At 47.1% G+C, this 19892-nt stretch overlaps 1 protein-coding gene across 5 annotated transcripts in view; it reads left to right on the forward strand.

Moving 5' to 3' along the window:
- The window catches only part of GSE1 (Gse1 coiled-coil protein), an 819103-nt gene that overhangs the window by 762665 nt on the left and 36546 nt on the right, over window positions 1–19892 (forward strand). For all 5 annotated transcript variants that reach the window (XM_043980768.1, XM_043980766.1, XM_043980767.1 and 2 more), the window contains exon 4: window positions 17167–17366. In XM_043980768.1, the coding sequence (XP_043836703.1) occupies window positions 17167–17366 (200 nt within the window). The remainder of the gene's footprint in view (window positions 1–17166; window positions 17367–19892) is intronic.

The raw sequence follows: 19892 nt of genomic DNA on the forward strand, positions 1-19892 counted from the left end.
CAATTGGCCATCAGGGTATTCTAGGATTTAGAGCTCAAGGGGGAACCTCGGGTCTGGTACAGAGGTTCTTATCTAGTCCGACTCTTTCATTTTGCATAAGAGGAAGCTGAGTTCTGGGGAAGTCAGGTCACAGATACACGGGCTGCCTGGGATGTACAGACTCCTTTCTCATCTTGAGCTTCCTCAAAGTTCTGCTCAAAACATTCCCTCTTTTGGTAGGCCTGTGCTCATGCCCTCCCCTGCCCTCAGCCGCTGAGTGTTGTTCCCCACCTCACCCCCACTTCCCCATTAACTTGTATATAATATGTATCTTCTTTGGCGGGTGCCTGTTCTTCCTCATGATAAAATATAATCTCCTCGAAGGCAGTGACTGGTTTATTTTTCGTTGCCTCCTAGTGCCTAGCATATCGTAGGAACTTGATAAATGTTCATTGATTCGTTTGCCTGAGACTAGGGTACCCATTCAATATTAAGTAGCAGAGCCAGGATTGAGTCCCAGAAAGGCAATGTGGTCTATGAGAGCGGATGCTGAATTTCACACTAGGCCTTCTGAACCTCCTTGTGGTTTCTCAACCCCTTTGACTGCAGTCTTGGCGAAGCCTATGGACCCCTTCTTGGAATCATTGCTTTAGATGCTTAAACTAAAATGCATGGAATTACAGAGGAAACCAAGCATATCAAAATACTTAAAAGTTCACAGAGGGGCGGCTAGATGGCGCAGTGGATAAAGCACAGGCCCTGGAGTCAGGAGTACCTGAGTTCAAATCCAACCTCAGACACTTAACACTTACTAGCTGTGTGACCCTGGACAAGTCACTTAACCCCAATTGCCTCACTAAAAAAAAAAAAAAGTTCACAGACCCTGGGTTAAGAACCCTTTCTCTAGAAAACCTAGGTCAGGAATTCTCAGCAATTAGTCTTTAGTTGTGTGACCTTAGACGAATGTCTCTGTGTCTCTGTCTCTGTGTCTCTGTTTCTCTCTGTCTCTTGTCTCTCCATCTCTCTCTTTGTCTTTCTCTCTTTCTCTCCCTCCCACACCCTCCCCTTCTCTTTCCCTTCTTCCCTCCCTCCCTCCTCTGGACCTCAGTTTTCTTATCTCTAAAATGAGGTCAGAATGTGATCTCCCTTCTTCCAGCTCCATCCTCTGAGTTGAAATCCAGCAGAAATTCTCTGCTATGTACTTACCTAGCTCAGAGTAGGGAGACGATTTATGAAAGGATATTGATTAGAGGCTTTTCTGTTATTCATTATTTTATCTTCCTTAGTCCCCTTTTCCTTTCTTCTACTGCTTCCCTTTTCTCCTCCTTTAATCCTCTTTTCTTTTGCTCCTTCCCCCTATTTTTCACCAGCCCCTCCTCCTCCCCAGGTTCTCTGAGTGGCCCTAAGATACCCAGCCACCTCAGCCCCTCACCCACATTAGTGAGTTCTAGCCCTGATTTTTCTGCTGTGTAAATTTCCCCCAGCCTCAGGTCTCTTCACAGAGGCTGTCATTTTTCTTAGCACGTATTCACCAATATCTGCCCCAGTAAATTCATTTCATAACGAAAATCTACACATCCCCTGTGTTGACTTAGACTTAACTACTGTGTAATGTGATTGTGAAATCCTGCCTCAGCCCAAGCCCACCGTCTGGCCGGGTGCGATGAGACGGATCAGTTCACGTTTCAGCCAGGCTGCAATTTTCCCCTTCCGAGGCCTTACATTAGGATGAGGATGCAGTGGAGGGGGAGCCTCCTGAGAGCTGGGAGGAGGGGTGGAAGAGAGAGAGGAAGAGAGAAGCGGGCAGGCAGGCATGTCCCTTGCCTCCAAGGACTGCAGGTTTCCTTCAGATGTGAACTTGGAGAGATGTGGTGATCACTCACATTTCTGGAGCATGTTGAGAAGCTGCACAATAGCCTCGTGAGGTTAGACTGTATAAACAGTGTCAACAATTTTAGCCAAGAAAGAGCTGGGGGGATTGGACCATGGACACCACAGCTAGTGAGTGCCCTCTGGCACCTGAACCCTAGTCCAGCCTTGGGGATAGGGTCGGGCCAGCGAGGCATTAACACGACGTCTACTCTGATCCTGCTACAGAGAGCATCGAGCACGTCGGGTACCAATCTCTACAGTTCGATAGGTTGGAAATTTTTCTGCCTCCCTCCCTGCTGATTGCACTGAGAAGTCTGTGGCTGGGGTTTATTGTTGCTTAGTCATGTTGGACTCTTTGTGACCCCATTTGGAGTTGGTGGTGGTGGTGGGGTTTTTGTTGTTGTTGTTGTTGTTGTTTTTGGTAAAGATACTTGAGTGGCTTGCTGTTTTCTTCTCTAGTTCATTTTACAGATGAGGAAACTGAGGCAAACAGGGTGATGTGACTTGCCCAGGATCACACAGCAAGTAAGTGGGGGCAGCTAGGTGGCACAGTGGATAGAGCACCAGCCCTGGAGTCAGGAGTACCTGAGTTCAAATCCGGCCTCAGACATTTAACACTTACTAGCTGTGTGACCCTGGGCAAGTCACTTAACCCCAATTGCCTCACTAAAAAAACAAACAAACAAACAAAAAAACACAGCAAGTAAGTGTCTGAGGCCAGATTTGAACTCAGGAAGAGTAGTCTTCCTGACTCTAGACCCAGTACTCTAACCACCGCACCACCTAGCTGGGGTTTGCCCTTGAATTCAGAGAGAAAACAGTAGTAACCTAAGGGCACTTTATTTAGCAGGGCCCAAGCATCTCTTGCTAGTCACTGTTCTCTGCCCTTATTTCCAGAGGATCTTCCCTTATCCCAAATATTTGCATTTTTCAAACAAACTTGAGTAATTTATAAAATACTTTGTTGGGTTCCTAAACTCCTAAAGGGGTGTCAGAAAAGTGTGTGTGTGTGTGTGTGTATGTGTGTGTGTGTGTGTGTAAGGATGAGTTATCTGCAGGTATTTTTAAAGCTTTCCTCATTAACATTTTCCCCATGACTTTCATTTTTTTACAAATACTGAAAGGTTTTCCATGGCCTCAAAGCTTCCAGAGGTTTTTGTACCTTGAGTGGCCCCAAATGGGTATTAATTGAGGTCAGGGAAGGGTTTGAAATGCATGGTCAGGTTTATGCCAAGTGCTGGCAGGGAGCCAAAGCTCCATCTAGGGCCCTCCTCCTCATACAATGGGAAAGAGGAGGGTGGGTCATCGGGTGTTTGTGGCTAAATTTAGGAGACCGAGGGTCCTGACTTTTTCCTTCTTTCCTGATCTCAGTCCACTCTGATAATTCTTTTGGGGGGTGGCTGTTTCCTGCCCCCAGAGCAATAGCCCACCAGAAGTTTATCTGCTCAAGAAGCCATGTTGTTAAAGGTATAGAGAGTCCTGGGCCAGGAGGCCAGAGAACTGAGTTCTGGCCTTTTCTGCCTGGCTTAGAATAGGGAATGTCAGAAACAGAAAGAGAGAATGTTGCTAGGACTTGGGTGCTGAGGAAAGCGAGCTTACTCTTGCACTTGCTGTGGGGTCAAAAGGTCCTAAGTTCAAATCCCACCTTTGTTGCTACATATATGACCCTGAACACGTCCCTTAGCCTCCCTCTGCTAGCTTTTTTTTTTTTGGTGAGGCAGTTGGGGTCAAGTGACTTGCCCAGGGTCACACAGCTAGTAAGTGTCAAGTGTCTGAGGCCGGATTTGAACTCAGGGCCTCCTGACTCCAGGGCCGGTGCTCTATCCACTGAGCCACCTAGCTGCTTCCCCTCTGCTAGCTTTTATAGAGCACACTGAGGTTTGTGGTTCACTTTAGGAAGAGTATCTTATTTTATTCCCTCAACAATCTGGGGGCAAAGATATCCAAATATTATTCCTATTTTAAAGATGGGGAAACTGAGGTTGAGGGAAGTGACTTGCTTAGCTGTGTGACCCTGGGCAAGTTATTGTTGCTAGATTCGAACTCAGGTCCTCCTGATTCTAGGTTCATTGCTCTATCTGTTGTACCACCTGGGCTTTCTCAAATATAAAAAGAGGGGAACGAACATTTATTAGGAGCCTACGTGTCAGGCCCTGTGCTAAGATGTTCTTCTTTTAACTTAAATCATTCTATTACCTTGCATTTTCTCCACTTTCAAACGGGGAGATTCTGATTGGGGTGACCTGAGACGTCATTCAGAATCTGCAAGGTGATCAAGACTGGGAATGCTTCTGGGGGATCCTGGGCCATTTGTGCCTGTCATGTGTATGGCTGGGCCTCTGAATTATTCTACCTGTAGAGACAGGCAGGGGTGGACATTTCCCAAGGAGCCTGCCGACACTGGCAAGCGACGGGAGAGCTTGGCACCATAGGACTCCCATCGATTCCCCTAACCTGAACAGACTAGCTAGAATTTGGGGCAGGGCCAAGGGCCTAGGCTGTATTAGGCCTGGGTGAGAGCCCAAGAAAACATGTTCCTTGGAATCTGTCCCTTTGTCATTTCCTTGAATCTTCTCCACACATCCCAACCCCCCTTCAATTCCTCCTGCTCTCCCTCTCCTCATCTCAGGCCCCCCACCCTCAACACTTATAAATCTGTGATTTTTTTTTTCTTCCATTTCTGAGACCCATCACTTCCTATCGTCTCTGGTTTCTAGCTAGGTGGCAGCTCTAGGAGGTGTAAAATACAAGTCCAAGCAAGACTGGTATTATGGGCCCACACTTTGCCAGATTTGTCTGCCTTTTTACAAACAAACACACACACGCACTCTTATACGCAATCACTCATACTCATACACAGTCACACACATTCTCATTGGGTTTTGTTTCCTTTTCTTGGAGGTGGGGGTAGGGGTGGAGGTGGGTTCCTCTCCTTTCTAGAACATCTAAATTCTCATCATGTTGTGATAATGGTCCTGCATATCTCTGGGCCACTGACCATCTATCTTCTGGGTTTAGGAAGGAAGCCTTTATTAAGTGCAGACCATGTGCCAGGCCCTGGGCTAAACACTTCGCAAATACAGCCTCATTTAGTCCTCAAAACAACCCCTGGAGGAAGGTTCTATCATTATCCCCCACGTTAACAGCTGAAGAAGTGGAGGCAGGCAGAGGTTAAGTGACTTGCCCTGCTTTACCCAGCTAGTAAGTGTGTGAGGCTGGATCTGAACTCAGGTTTTCCTGCCTCTGGGCCCAATTCCCTATCCTCAGTGCCTTCAATTCCTTGTTTGCCCAATGTGTGAGGGGACTGGAGTGATTTTCTTTCCGGAGTCCTCTTCATTTTAACATTCTGGTTCTTAAGGCTCCTTTCAACTCCATCATTCCAGGAGGCCGTGACTTTGCTATTGACCCACTTTGATTAACCAGACCACAATCGATTGTGCATTGGTTTTAGACTCACAGCAGGTTTCCAATAGTGTTTTGACCGTGTCATACTTGCTCCATATCTTTCCCCTCCCCCAGTTCTCTCTGTCTCTGTCATACACATTTTCTCTCACTCTCACGTGCTCTCTTGCGCTCTCACACGCTTTCTCTCTCTCTCTCACACACACACACACACACACACACACACACACACACACACACACACACACACTCGCTCTCTCTCACACACACATACTCTTTCTCACACATTTGCTCTTGCACTCTTGCTCTCATGTACTCTCTCTCTCTCCCTCTCCCTCTCCCTCCCTCCCTCTTTCTCCTGAATCCATTGTACCTTTCAGGGTCCCCAGCTTGAAATTCTACCTACCTACTGTAGTGAGTAAAACTATATGTGTGGTCACCTTATTTCTGTCCCAAGTTTGGGGAAAATTAGCTGGGGTTTCTAATCTATTTGTTACTTAGAAATTAGAAGCTTTAGCGCCAGTTTGGGGGCATTAAGCATTTATTAAAGCATACCAAGTATTAGTAAAAAGAGAACACCTTGGCTCAGAAAGTTAAGAAAATGCCTATCTAGCCTAGAGCTCCAGCCTGGCCTGCTTCTTGCTCCAAGTCCTCCCCCTGTCTAGAGGAGGGGGGGGGGGTCCTTACATACTGCTTCAAGATAATTGGCTAGCATCACCCAAATCCATTGGTTCACTGGATTTGAGGGTGGTCCCATGTTGAAGTCAGAGTTCACACCCTCTGAGAACACACCCTTTTGAGGGGCCAGGCAGGTGTGGTTTTAATTGAATTAACTTTAAGTGAGTTAATCAGTGAAGTCAGTTAATCCAATTAATCCCCTCGAGGTGGGGCTTTGGGGCATTCCAAAACACACTATTTTCTCACACTACCTACTCCAAAAAACCTTTGTGGAATTTCTCTTCAGCCCAGACTCCCTCTCCCCCCCCCTCCCCCCACTATCTTGTTATCCACTTTGTGTTTCTTTGTATATGTGCCCATTGTCTCCCCTATTAGAATGTAAGCTCTTTGTGGACAGAGACTGTTTCCCTTGTGCTTTGGATAGGCATGGCTGAGCCCAGTGCCTGGCACATAGTTGTGTCTGTTGCTGGTCTCCGTGGCTGGCCACCATCCTTTGGAGGCAGTCTATTTTGTTCTTTCACTCCTGCCTGTTCTCCTTTCTTCTTTCCTGTTTTTGTCTCTTTCTCGAGACTGAGCCCCTTGAGGTCAGGGTCCGCATCTTGGTCTCTGTACCTCTGCTGTCATACACGGCCCCCTGACTCCTAAGAGGCTCCCAATAGACATGCGTTGGCCAACTGATTTATCTCATCTCCAGTCAGATTGGCCCACGAGTGTCACATCCCCACTTTCTCATTAGCTGATGGGCATCCCTGGGTTTCTTAGCTCCTCCCCACTCTTTTCTCTTGCTTCTTTGGGGTCTCCGCTGTTAATTACATTTGTCTTTCTGCCTCCCCCACTAATCTGCTCTCCTGGAGCCCGGCTCAGGGGGTCAGACAACAAAGGTGACATGGTCAGACTGTGTCTCTTGTCATCTCCCGTCCAGATTAGTTTCATTGACTAACTCCTTGCTGAATACCACCAGTTAATTATAATGATCACAAACCTTCCTGTTTAAAGCCACACAGTGAGAATTAAGGTTCTGAAGTAAGACTTAGCTTCATTAATTGCCGGGCTCATTGCGATGGTATTGATTGTTAACGCTATCGGGGTGAGTAATGGTTTCCTAACACAGAGGGGATTAGGCTGCTAATTGCTGTTGGCCTTGCCTTGACAAGATACACTTCAGTGGGTGTCAAATCCCTAGCCTTCGGTTCCTTTGTCAGAAACAGCCTTTTCCTATCTCCTTCTCTCCTCCCTCTGCCCCCCCCCCTTCCCCCTTCTGCTCTTATAAATGAAACTAATTCAGAGAGACTCGGGAATAATTAATAAGGCACTGTAACTAATAGCTCTGGCCTCCACCCTGGCTGGCAGAGGGGGGTGGGGGTGGGGTGGGGGAAGGCATCCTCCCCATGTAGTCTTTCCATTGAGTTCTTCTCAGAGCTGATGGCTCTAGCCTATTGTCAGCAGGGATGGGGACCAGGATCTCAGCCTTCTGAGGTCTAGTCCACCCTAGCCATTTGAGCATGCTGTCCCAGAGAACCCCATCACTTGACTTGGAAGGGATAGTGTCCTTCAGCTCAATGACTTTGGTTTCCTTAGGTCAGTCGCTGTCCTAGGTAGAAGGCCACCCACTGCCCCATTTTGTGTTAATGGTCACTGTCACTGCCTGGTACCATCCGTATGCTCAGGGTAAACATAGGACCTCGAGCTGGAAAAGGGCCTTAGAGATGATGAAGTCCAACCCCTTTGTGGTTTTTATATTTTTGATTAATTTTTTTTTTCAAACAACAAACATTTTATTTTCTCCCCACCCCCACTGAGAAGAAAAAAGAAAATCCGCCGCAACAGACGTGCAGAGTCCAGCAAAAACCCATTCCCACATTTCCCCTGTCCCAAAATGCTTCTCGTTCTGCAAATTTATTCCATCATTCCTCTGTCGTCCCAACACCGCCCCTCCCCCACTGCTTTACAGAAAGGGACACTGAGGACTCTGACAGCTTAAATGACCTGATCAGAGTCACATTGATAATAAGAAACAGAGGAAGGATTTCTGGCTCCAACGCTAGATTTCTTTATGCCATCTCATGTTGCCGGGCACAGGATCCTAGACTGTCAGAGCAGAAGGGGACCTTAGATGTGAGCTAGTCCCCAACCCTTTCATTTCACCAGGGAAGAAACTTGGAAGGGAGAGGATTTCCCTGAGATCATAAAGCTTGTTAATGGGAGCCAGGCCTCTGAACTCCACACATTCTTCAGACTTCACTTCCAGGGCTCAGCTAATTTATTTGGGGATTTTGGTGTGGAAAATCTGTACCCTTAAGCTTAGCTTTCTCCGCCTCTCCCTCCACAAAATCGCTGAGGCAGCTCGGTGTGTTGGAAATAGTGCTGGCTCCAGAGTCATAAGACCTGGTCACCTGTGTGACCTTGGGCAGGATAGCCAACCTTTCTCCTCTCTAGAAAGAGAGAGTTGGAGTCCATCTTTGATTTCCATAGCTAAGCTCTGATCGTGACTTGGGGTTTGGTGGTTGACGACCTGGGTTCAAATCATCATGTGCCTGTAGGCCAATGGATTAAAATGTCCTGGACTTCTCAGTTCAACTCTGGTGGCCGATGGACTAGACAACTTCCGAGGGTCCGCCCAGCTCTAAGTCTACAGGCCTGTGATAAGATCCCTTCCATCTTTTTCACCTTCCTGGGGCCTGGCACAAGGTGCATTATCAGGAACACCAGCCAGATGGTCCTGTCTGTCCAGTTGGTGGTTTGATAGTTTGTTGTTGAGAGATCCTTTGGAATTGTCACATTTTAAATATTCTAGAAGGATTTAAAGGGCTCCCAGCACCCTCTTTTTAAAGGCTGAGAACCAACCCCTCCTTTGAAATAAAAGGGGGGTGGGGCAGCTAGGTGGTGCAGTGGATAAAGCACTGGCCCTGGATTCAGGAGGACCTGAGTTCAAGTCCAACCTCAGTCACTTGACGCGTACTAGCTGTGTGACCCTCATTGCCATACTCAGAAAAAAAAGAAAAGAAAAGGTGTGTGTGTGTGTGTGTGTGTGTGTGTGTGTGTGTGTTTGCACATGACTCCATGTATTTTATTTTATTGGATATTGGGTGTGCTGAGAGTTGGACCAGACAGCCAGCCTTGAGCTGGAAAGACCTGGGGTCAGGTGCTGCCACTGACACAACTTAGCACTGTGGCCTTAGACGCCAACTAACCTCAAACAATCATCTTTAGACTAGATGCTTCCAACAAGTCAGTTATCTGTCTGCATCAGTGAAAGGATCTTCTGTACCCAAAGTTCCCTATGAGGACTCCCCAGGGCTCATTGGGTCTGCCCCTAAAGAATAAATAGCATGTTGGAGTTTATATACCTAGTACCTTCTCCCCTCCCCCCCCCCCCTCTGGGATCCAGAGCACAGTACATCCACATCCCCCATTCCTTAGTTGAAATGGGGATTGGCCAATTTTCTGGGAGGATAGATAGTTAGTGATGCCTTTCCTGGGTCTGTTTCACAGATTTGTCAGTGAGATGGTCAGGTTTTTCCACCTTACCCTCTCTGTGCTGCTGTTCCCTCATCTCCTATTTGTGTTACTAAGAACACTTTCCTCTCAGTAGTTCTGTGAATTGGAGGGTATCAATATTGGCATATTTTTAAAAATCGAGGAAACTGAGGCTCAGATACAAAGGGGCCACCCACCCTACTGTGGGAAGGAGCCTAGAAGGGCCTGGAAGCCCAGTTGTCATGGGCAAGCATTTAACCTCCAGGACCTTAGTGTGAACTTTAGCTGCACTAATGTGGCCAGGCCTAAACTTTGGGTGCAGTGTTCCGGCCTCCGGGCACTTTGGGTCCCTTGAGCCCCGTGGGTTTCACCCCAGGACATGTCAGGGGCAAAGGCTTTGCTCATTTTTCTTAAGAAGTCAATCAGTCATAGTTCTGGGTCAGCATATCCTTGAGCAGGGATAGTGTGACTCATCCCCTACCCTCTACTATTCTTGGCCAGGTCCTGGCATCTGGGAGTTTGGAAACCCCCAAGGGCAGAGAAAGTGTGAACATAGAGACACAGAACCCTAGCCCCAGCTGGGAGCAGATTTAAAGGCACCTGAGCGTAAATAGCCAGCCTTGTGCCTGATCAAGGCAGCTCAACTTTGTCCTCCCCTTAAATCTGATCTGGCTTTCTCTCTTAGCTCTCTGCTAATCTGTGTTTCTCTCTCTCGGTCTCTCTCTTTCTCTGTCTCTGTATCTCTGCTTCTCCTCCCCCCTCCCTTTCTTTCTCTCTTTCCCCACCCCCACCCCGGGGAACAAGGCTCTAGGAATCATGGGGAGCTTACCCCTCAGAATGTCAGTCAATAAATATTTATTTAGCTCCCACTATGTGCCAGGTGCGGCATTAGGGGTACAAATACAAGGGCAGTCCCTGTCCTTAAGGAGTTTACAATTTAATGAGAGAAGACAACATGCAAAGGGAAGTTGTTTTTTTTTTTTAAAGTGGGGTGGAGGTGCCCAGGGAAGGTACCCTACAAAGAGGCATAGTGAAGAAGGTGCTGGGATCAGCACTTTCCTTCTAGGTCATGAGTCTTAGAGCCCAGAGGATCAGTGTTGTCTGAAAAACTCCCTTCTGAGCTGTATGATCTGACCCTCCCATTTTACAGGTGAACATATTAAGTCCCAGAGAAGTAAAGGGACTTTTGTATCATCATTCAGATATGAAGTTAGGATTCAAACCCAGGATCTCTGATATCTCCACCAGGCTCCAGCTTTCTCTGTTTTTTAACCCTATTCAAAATTTGCTTTCTTCTGCAAAGCCTGTTCTGATTTCCCCCTTTTAGTTGTTCCATTCCCCTCAGCAGTCTGGGTATTTAAGAGGGGAGTTGCAAACAAAACAAAGCAAAACAAAAAAACCCCAACTAGGCAAAGCCTCCTGGGTCATTCCCTTCTCCTCCCCTACCTCCGTTTTTACGAGACAATTTCATTTAAATATTAATTTTTTTAAATTGCCACATTTTGGTTTTTACCTCCTTTTCACTTCCCATTTTTGCAGCCATTTTAGAAGACAAATGAACCGAGAGGATGAGGATAAAAGCAGACCAAGGGGTCTAATCTTTCATCCAAGCCAGTTGATGAGAAGGTGGCTTCTAGCTGAAAACTAGCTGTGGGCATCATCCTTTAAGGAAGCACACTGCAAAGCCCAGTTGACCTGTAAACAATCCTTTCCCATGCAACTGTTCAAGCAGTAAAGATGTTGAGAGTGGAGGGGAGGGAGTGTAGAAAACCTTAATGTACTTCCCCCCCCCCCCCCCCCATTAGAACTGCTACCGTAGTTGTCCTTCTTGTTGCTTTTTTGTCCTTTTCACATCTAACATTAGGTGTTGATCTCTTCAGTTCACTTGGTTAATCTGTCCCATGGACTCAGAGAGTGCTTAGACAGTTCCTTGGAGAGGCTCTGGTCCAATGCCTCAGAATTCCAGATTGAGACCCAGAGAAGGGAAATCAGGTTCCCAAAAAAGGCGCGTCATTGTATGAAGGGCAGAAGCTGGGATGAGAGCCCAAGGTCTGAGCTCCTCTGAAAACCAAACATGAAGTAGCCCTTACCCTCAGAGAGGTTTCTGTTCTATGGAGGAGACGATGTGTACAGTCCTTTAGCACTACATGGAACCTTAGCGATGACCTTGGGAATCATTCATTTTACAGATAAAGTGACTGATGCTCATATTCACCCAAACTAGTTAAATGGTAAGTCCTTTCCCAACATCTTGGAACTCTGAACATCTTCCCCAAGAGTCCTTAGCATGGATGGTAGCAGTAAAAATCCACAGCAGATCCCCAGGAGATAGAAGCCCAAGGTCTCCCTGATCCTGCCACTGCCCCAGAAGCTCAAGCGTTAGAGACACTTTAGGGGCAGAAGTTGGACAGACCTTTAGGATTTGATCTCTAACAGGAGAGTTCTGTGTGTTCTCTGTACAGTGCTCTCTGTAGCTTTTTTGTTCCTTGTGTGTGTCTTGTCTTTCTCCAGTTACATTGTCATTCCTTGCGGGCAAGGTCAGTGTGTCCCAATTCTTTCCTCTGTCCCCACGGCACCTTGTATGGTTTTTTGCACGTGGCAGGGCCTCTAGGTTCAAACTACCTGGCTGATTGTTACTTCCTTGAGGCCCCTCCCTGTTTTCTTTTGCATCTAGCTAACCCATCAGAGGAAATGAACTGTGTGTTTAAGGGAGAGGAATGGGTGTTTGGCTGAGACAGGTAACTTTTTTTGAGGGGGGGGGAGAGTAAATTGGCACCACATGGCCTTGTTATATAATTATTGTGGTTCGTGGGCTGGATAGATGAGGTGTGAAGAATTCAGCCTTGGTAGGGCCTAAGCCTAGGGCCTTTAAAGCACTAGAATTCCCCTGTCGGCTAAGAGACTGGGAAATGCTGTGTTGGCAGTGTGTCCTACATCCTGTTTCAAGGCCTCAGGGCCTTGGAGGGCAAGATTATTGAGCCAAATTAAAAGAGAATGAGGTGAGACCCTTGTACCTGAAGAGAAATTGTAGAGGGAAGAGGGAGGATTGCCAAATGCATCTTTTGTCTTTCTCTTCAATCCAAGCACTTAGTGAGCCCCTGCCTCGAAGGAGCTTATAGTCTACTGAGGGAAAGCTGTGTACACAGACAGGAATAGACAACACAGGGAGAGGAAATACAAAGTAAGTCTTTCAAAGAGGCAGCTCAAGAAAAGAATTCGCAAGCAAGATCATCTAAAGTTACTGTAGCAGGAAGCCAAGAGGGTAGAAGTCACAGAAGGCAACAGTAGCCATCTCTCCCCTCTCCCTCAGTTGGAGTTACCCCTTCCCATCACATATGGTTTTCTTCCCTCAAACTGCTCTTATTAGGCTGGTGACCTGCTTTTGTTTTCTTTCCTTCATGGTCACGCCACTGCCAGGCTTTTCCCCCTGTCTTTCTCCCCCAAACCTCATAGACCCTTACTCCCTTTGAACAAATATGTGTCCTATCAAGCCAAGCAGTCATTGGCCATGTCTGACAAATGTAGCTTTCTTGCAGGAGGCATGGTCCGTCAGTCTTCTGAAGTCATGCTTGGTCCCAGCTTTGAAGTCTTTCCATATTGTTTTCCTTCATAGTATTGTGTTCATGAAATAAATCATTCTCAGGGTTCTGCTTGTTTCATCCTGTATCCATTTATAAAAGTCTTTCCCAATTTTCTCTTCTTCATAATCATCATTTCTTGATAATATGGTGAGCCTCCATTACAGTTCATAGAGTACAATTTGTCCAGCTATTCCCAAGTTGATGAGCACCCACTTTCCCTTCTAGTTCTTTAGCAAAAAGGGATGCAGAAAATACGTTGGAGTGGTTAATATTAGCTAGCATTTATATAGTGCTTTATGGTTTGTTAAGTGTATATTATCTTGGTTTGATCTCCCATCAACCCTGGGAGATAGATACTCTTATCATTCCCATTTTGTAGATGAAGGAATTTGGGCTGAGGTTAAGTGACTTGCCCAGGGTCACATAACTAGCAGGTGTCTGAGGCTATATTTGAACTCCAGTCTCTCTGACTTTAGGTCTGGAATGCTATCTACTGCACCATCCAACTGCCTTTAGGAAAGCGCCGTACAGGTGCAGATTTAGTGGTAAAAAAGACCTTGGAGCCATGTTATATAGTTTTCCAAGGTCACCCAGCTAGTAACTGTATGAGGCTGGATTTGAACTTAGGCCTTCCTGAGTCCTCCAGATCTAAAGCTTATTCATTGGGGCTGCCCAGCTGCCTTGTTTTTGTTTTGTTTTGTTTTTTTAAATCTTTCCATCTGTCTTGGACCTTCTTTCCTTGGGTACCTTCAAGTGGTATTTCTGGTTCAAAGGTTACATGCAGTTCCTAATTTCAAATTGTTTTCTAAAACCATTGGACCAAGTCACACCTTTACCAAGTGTCTTTGAAAGTTCCTCCACATGTAGCATCTTTGTCTTTTCTTGTCTTTGCTGCTGGGTGTGAGGTCAAGCCTCCAAAGTTGTTTTCATTTGCATTTTTCTTCCTATTGGCTTTGTAGCATTCTTTCCTGTGGTTATCGGTAATTTGCATGCCATCTTTGGAAACCTGCTTGCCCAGTTATCTCTTGGGGAATGACTTTGGTGAGCCCTTTTGCGCTTTACTCAGGCTGCTTCAGCCCATTACCTCAGCTTCCTCGTAGAAATCCAGCTGTTCACTCTGGCTAGTCTTCCAGCCCTTCTCCTGGCAGAATTATGGCTTTTAGTCTTAGCCTTGGTCCTGAACCCAGTTATAACTTCCTGTTGAATCACCATTCTCTCCCCAGCCTCCTTCCTGAACCTAGGAGTCCTGGAAACAGAGCTTGATTTGGACCCATCCTGATGAAAATAGAGGTAGTGAACTCACTGTTCCTGGAAGTATCCAAGCAGGAGAGGTTCCTGCTGATGTATTGATTGGACTAGGTGCCTTCCCCTCAGCTCTTCTGGTTATAAAATCCTGTGATCCTAAGGACTCTATGAAGGTGACCCACCTTGATCAAGGGCTTCCTCTTGAAGTATGGGTTGAAGCTTGGAGTCTGAGGGCCCTAACATGTCTGAAATTTTGTGACTGCTTCTGTCAGGAAGGATTTTCCAGCACTAGCTACCTGAGCTGAACAGGGGCATATTGAAGAATAAATAAACCACTAATAGCTTTGGGAGCTTCAGCGCCCCGAGTACTGTGGCCCAGGGGCCCTTTCATCTCCAGCTCTAGCCCCCTCCCTCCCTGCATTCCAGCTTAGTATAACTAACTGCCTGCTAGGTGTCTGCCCTCAAATGCCCCCGTCACTTCAAACTCAACGGTATCTAAAATGAAACTCCCCATCTTTCCTTCTCCCTCCTGCCTTCCCAATCTCTCTCCGCCGTACCACCAAGTCACCTCAAGTCTCAAAATCTTAGCATTGTCTTCGGCTTCTCTCCGTCCCCTCTTTCCCCAAACACATGACTTATCAGTCACCGAGGCTTCTGAGTTCTTCTTTTCAAAACCTCTGAGCATCTTACCTTATCTTCACCTGCATTGCTGTAAGAGATTTCCTTCCTTGGCACCCCCCCCCACTTCTCTCTCCCCCCATGCCCCCCTCTTATTCTCGTCTTGCATGAAACTGGATTAAAAGGCCATTTTCCTCATTTGTCCTTTCTTCCCTGCCCATCTTTGCCTCCCCCATTTTTTAGTGCTCAGTTCAACCCTCTCCTCTTGCAGTAGAGCATTCCCAAACCCTGTGCTTATTCACAGTGCTCTCTGTACTGTTTGTTTTGGTGCCTAGACTAGAGCTTCATATATTGTAGGCAGTCAATGACTGTTCATTGGCCAAAGGTGTATGGATTATCTTGACGATTTCCCAGCTATCTTAGCTTTCTGTTTACCTTCCGTGGCATCAAGGATCATGTCTTAGTCATCAGTGGTTCCCCCCAGCAACTAAGACAGTGACATGCACACAGTAGGCTTTCAGTCTAGGCTTGTTTAGATCAATAAACCTCTGGGCTTCATCGTTGGCTTTAGGGCTGGATGGGATCTTGGATCATTTAATACAACCCCTTGGGAAGTCCTCCAGCTCCTCTTTTCATGATACATCCCTGCAGCTTTGCCCCAAACCTCCCTACCCCATTACAGGAACTGGGTTTGGTGACTTTGGGCTTCTACAGGAAGCTAGGGGCTTGAGATACTTGGTGTCTCCTGAGCCTTTGACCCCATTTTGACTTGTACACTCAGCTCTGCTTCTCGATGGGAAGAGGTAACCATAGACAAAGATTGAGGCCTTCGTACATTCATTAAATGCCTTCTCTGTGTAGAACATTGTGTGAGGCACTTGGATTACAGATTTAGAAGTACAGGGGAGGGGGCAGCTAGGTGGCATAGTAGATAAAACAACGGCCCTGGATTCAGGAAGACCTGAGTTCAAATCCGGCCTCAGACACTTGGCACTTACTAGCTGTGTGACCCTGGGCAAGTCACTTAACCCTCATTGCCCCGCCCAAAAAAAAAAGGGAGTACAGGAGGCTCCTGGTCATCTGATCCAACCCCATTATTTAACAGATAAAAAAGCTGAGGCCCTTTGATATGAAGCCACTGCCTCGAAGTGTCACAGTCAGAATTAGAACTCATGTCCTGTGACTCCAGTTCTGTGTAGCTACAAAGTTTAGGTAAGACAGGGTTGCTGCCTTCACAGTCTGGTCAAGTGATAAGACTCACAGATAAGTATATTTAAGTGCATTAGAGAGGGGGTCAAAAACTATGAGCATTGTGAGGTCATTGGGGAAAGAGGAGTAAAACCTCTTGGCACCCATTCAACCAGAGAGATGCCTGGAAAACGAGCGTTATCAATTTGACTTTGTTGTTAAGTAGTTTCAGTCACGTCTGACTCTTCACGTCCCCGTTTGGGGTTTTCTTGGCAAAGATACTGGAGTGAGTGGTTTGCCATTTCCTTCTCCAGCTCATTCTACAGATAAGGAAACTGAAGCAAACAGGGTGAAGTGACTTGTCCAGGGTCACACAGCTAGGAAACATCTGAGGCCAGATTTGAACTCAGGAAGAGACAGATGCCCAAGTCCACTAGGGGAAGCCCTGAACACCCCCTGGTAACATGCATAATAAGAACAATTAGAATAGTGTTAAAGCTGGAAAACACTTGACAGGTATTTGTTTCGTTTGATCTTCATGACAACCCTGGGAGGCAGGTGCCCTCCTTAGCCCCATTTTACAGATGAGGAAACTCAGGCAGCCAGCGGTCAAGAGACCTGCCCAGGATTGTACGTCAAACTTCCTGCCTCCAGGCCCAATGCTCTGACTGCCTGTATGAAAGTGCCCCACAGAAGCCCATCTTTAGAGCCAAAGGGCATCTTGGGAGCCATGTGGAGTAATCCCCAGAAGAGCTTAGAGGAAGGGGAGGCCATGTTGAGAGGTTCAGCAGAAGAACTTCAGTGCTGGAAGGGGATCTGAGAAATAATCTACTCCTCCCCTCCCATTTTACAGATAAGGAAAGTGAAGTTACCTGGCCCAGGGCTATACAACCAGAGTGGCAGAGCCTTGTCTTTTTCCCAGGCTGTCAATCCATCTCCTTCCCTCCTGCTCATCTCAGGCAGCAAAGTTGAAGAGCTCCGTGGGAGGCTGTGGCATCTTTAATCAGTTGACAAGATGGCCATCAGGCCATTGGGATCTTTGACACTCATCCTAAAGTCAGTGCCACCATCTTGTCCTTTTTTTTGTCCCCTTTGCTTCAGAATCTGGTTTGTTCTCTTCTTACAGGGTCTTCAATAAGCAGTGAGTCTTCCCCAGTCTCCTCTCCGGCAACCAACCACAGCTCTCCTGCTAGCACACCCAAACGAGTGCCCATGGGTCCCATCATTGTTCCTCCAGGGGGCCACAGCGTCCCCAGCACACCCCCAGTGGTCACCATTGCACCCACGAAAACGGTCAACGGTGTCTGGAGAAGCGAAAGCCGACAGGTAAGGTGGCCATGTTCCTGGTCTCTTGCTAGAGGGACTCAGGTGTTGCGTGTTTGTGTGCTGTGTTTGACAAAGGATTAAACCAGTGGACACCCAAAGCGGTTTGTGCACCAGGTACTTGGGAAGGTGGCTGACCACCCTTTCCTCAAGGACAGATCAAATCCATCTTCTGCAAAGGAGAAACTGTCTAATTTTTCAAGACCTGACTAAGAGAAAGAGGAGATGACAGGCTCATGCAATACTAGGTCCCATTTATTGAGATTCACAAAGCCCTTTCTCTCATGACAAACCCACGACATAGGGAATGTGAGAGATCATGATTCCCATTTGACAGACGATAAAATTGAGACACAGAGGACTGACTCCCATCCTTGCTACAAATTCACTGGGTAATGTTGGGAAAGTCCCTTCCCTACTATGGGCCTCAGTCTCCCCATCTGTCAAGTGAATGGGTCTCATTGAACTGGAGGGCCTCCTAGACTCCCCTCTGGGTCTAAAAAAGAAAACTCCTGGAGCCACTAATCATGTTCTAGTCACTGTGGCTCCTAGCTGTGCAAAAAGCACACAAGTAAAACCTTGATATGTGAGAGAAACCCAAGAGGGCTGAGACATCTGAAAACTGGGAATTGGCCTTCAAATGACAGCCATGATAAAAGGTGCCACTGAGGTATCCTTTCCGAAACACTGCACCCCAGGGCCAAGCTTCCTGTGACCATTGCCACAAGCCCCACTGTTTTTGCACGTCTGCCCCCTGCCCCCCTCAGTCTTCCCCCTACCACAGATATCCTTCTACCCCTATGTACACACATGCTTACTGCAATCTGGAGTGAGGCACTTCCTAATTAAGAACCATTGTTAGCAGTGATTCTCTCCTGGATTTTTATGACTGTTCCCGGAGGGATTGCACCACTTGGAAATACTAATTAAACCGCAAAGAAAAATGGGGAGGGGTTTGAGGAGGGAAGAAAAGCCGCTGCTTCAAGTAATGCACAAAATTCCCACCGAGGACTCTCCACACACATCTCCTCCCCACCACAAGTGGGAACAGCAGCCACGTGGGGCCGCTGGGCTTATCCACACTGAGAGCATCTGGTGGTTGGGATGGTGGTGGCGGTGGTGCCTTTTCAGTTTCAGGAAAGGGCTGCCTTTGGTGAGGGGAACAGGCCCTCCCTGAATCTGGAGGAAGGCCCAGAAATCCTAAATTCTCCAGCTGGCTGGGAGTTACTCATTTGCTTCTTCCTTCTGCTTGGCCCCATTACCCCTTTAATCCAGCTCCCAAGGAGCTAAGTTCTCCATCTCCTGACCTCCCAGTTCCCAAGGAACTAATGTTATCCATCTCTTGACCCTCACTTCCCAAGGAGGCCAATGTTTTCCATCTCATTATTGTCTTCCAAGGATGTCACTTGGAGGCACAGGGTCTTTGTTAAGTCCCAATGCAGAGATGGAAAGATTGAAAATGGGGAAAGGTGGGGAGAGAGTCCCCCTAATTCCAAGGGACTTGGCACCTGCCAGAAGTCCTCAGTCTCTTTCAGATGCCTCCCTGGTGCCATGTCTGTCTGTCCCTTACCTGAGATTTTAAAAGGGTTGGGGAGGGATTTCCATAATAGCTTCTAGTGGTTTTTCATTGACTGCTGACTTTGTACTTTTTTTTTTTTTGGTGAGGCAATTGGGGTTAAGTGACTTGCCCAGGGTCACACAGCCAGTAAGTGTTAAGTGTCTGAGGCCAGATTTGAACTCGGGTCCTCCTTACTCCAGGGCTGGTGCTCTATCCACTGTGCCACCTAGCTGCCCCTGACCACTGACTTTGACATACATTCTCAGTTGGTCCTCACAAAAGCTCTATGTGGTGGTGTCTATTATTTGTTTTCTAGATAAGGAAGGAACCCACCCCCCACCCCCAGCTCTGGGTGAGGACTGGCTTGGAGAGGCTATGGGCTAGAGTACAAAGAACACTGCTGGTTTGGGATTTTAGCTTAGCCATGTGGCTTTGGGTCAAATCATTTCTCCTCCCTAGCCCCCAAGTTTCCTAATCTGCAAAGTGGGTTGGTCTAGATTTCCAGAAATCCCTTCTAGCTCTAAACTTGTGATTCTGTGACTCATTCTTAGTCAGTTAACAGGAGCGTTAGAGCTTAGAAATCCAGGCTCAGACATCTGTTTTTTAGCTTGGCGATCCCGGGCAATTCACTTCAACTTGTGTCTGCCTCAGTTTCTTCAACTATAAAATGATGATGATGACGGCTCTTCTGCATCATTATCGTAAAGCACTTAGCACCGTGCCCGACACGTAGTAAGTGCTATAGAAATCTTAGCTTGTCATTATCAAATGAGATAATTGTACCACAGTGCCTAGTATATGGTCGGTGCTTAATAGATGTCGGGTTCCTTTTTTGCCGCTGGGTCCTGGTGGATGGCATCCAAGAGGGTGGCACAGGGAAGGTTTGCAGCTTCCTTGGAGTTGTGTTTGTTCTTCTCCCTGCCCCCTCCTTCCTCTTTTCTCCATCAGTTCCTATGTGCAGTCCCCTGGGC

This window comes from Dromiciops gliroides, chromosome 2, assembly GCF_019393635.1.
Source record: "Dromiciops gliroides isolate mDroGli1 chromosome 2, mDroGli1.pri, whole genome shotgun sequence".
NCBI classification, from domain to species: Eukaryota; Metazoa; Chordata; class Mammalia; order Microbiotheria; family Microbiotheriidae; genus Dromiciops; species Dromiciops gliroides.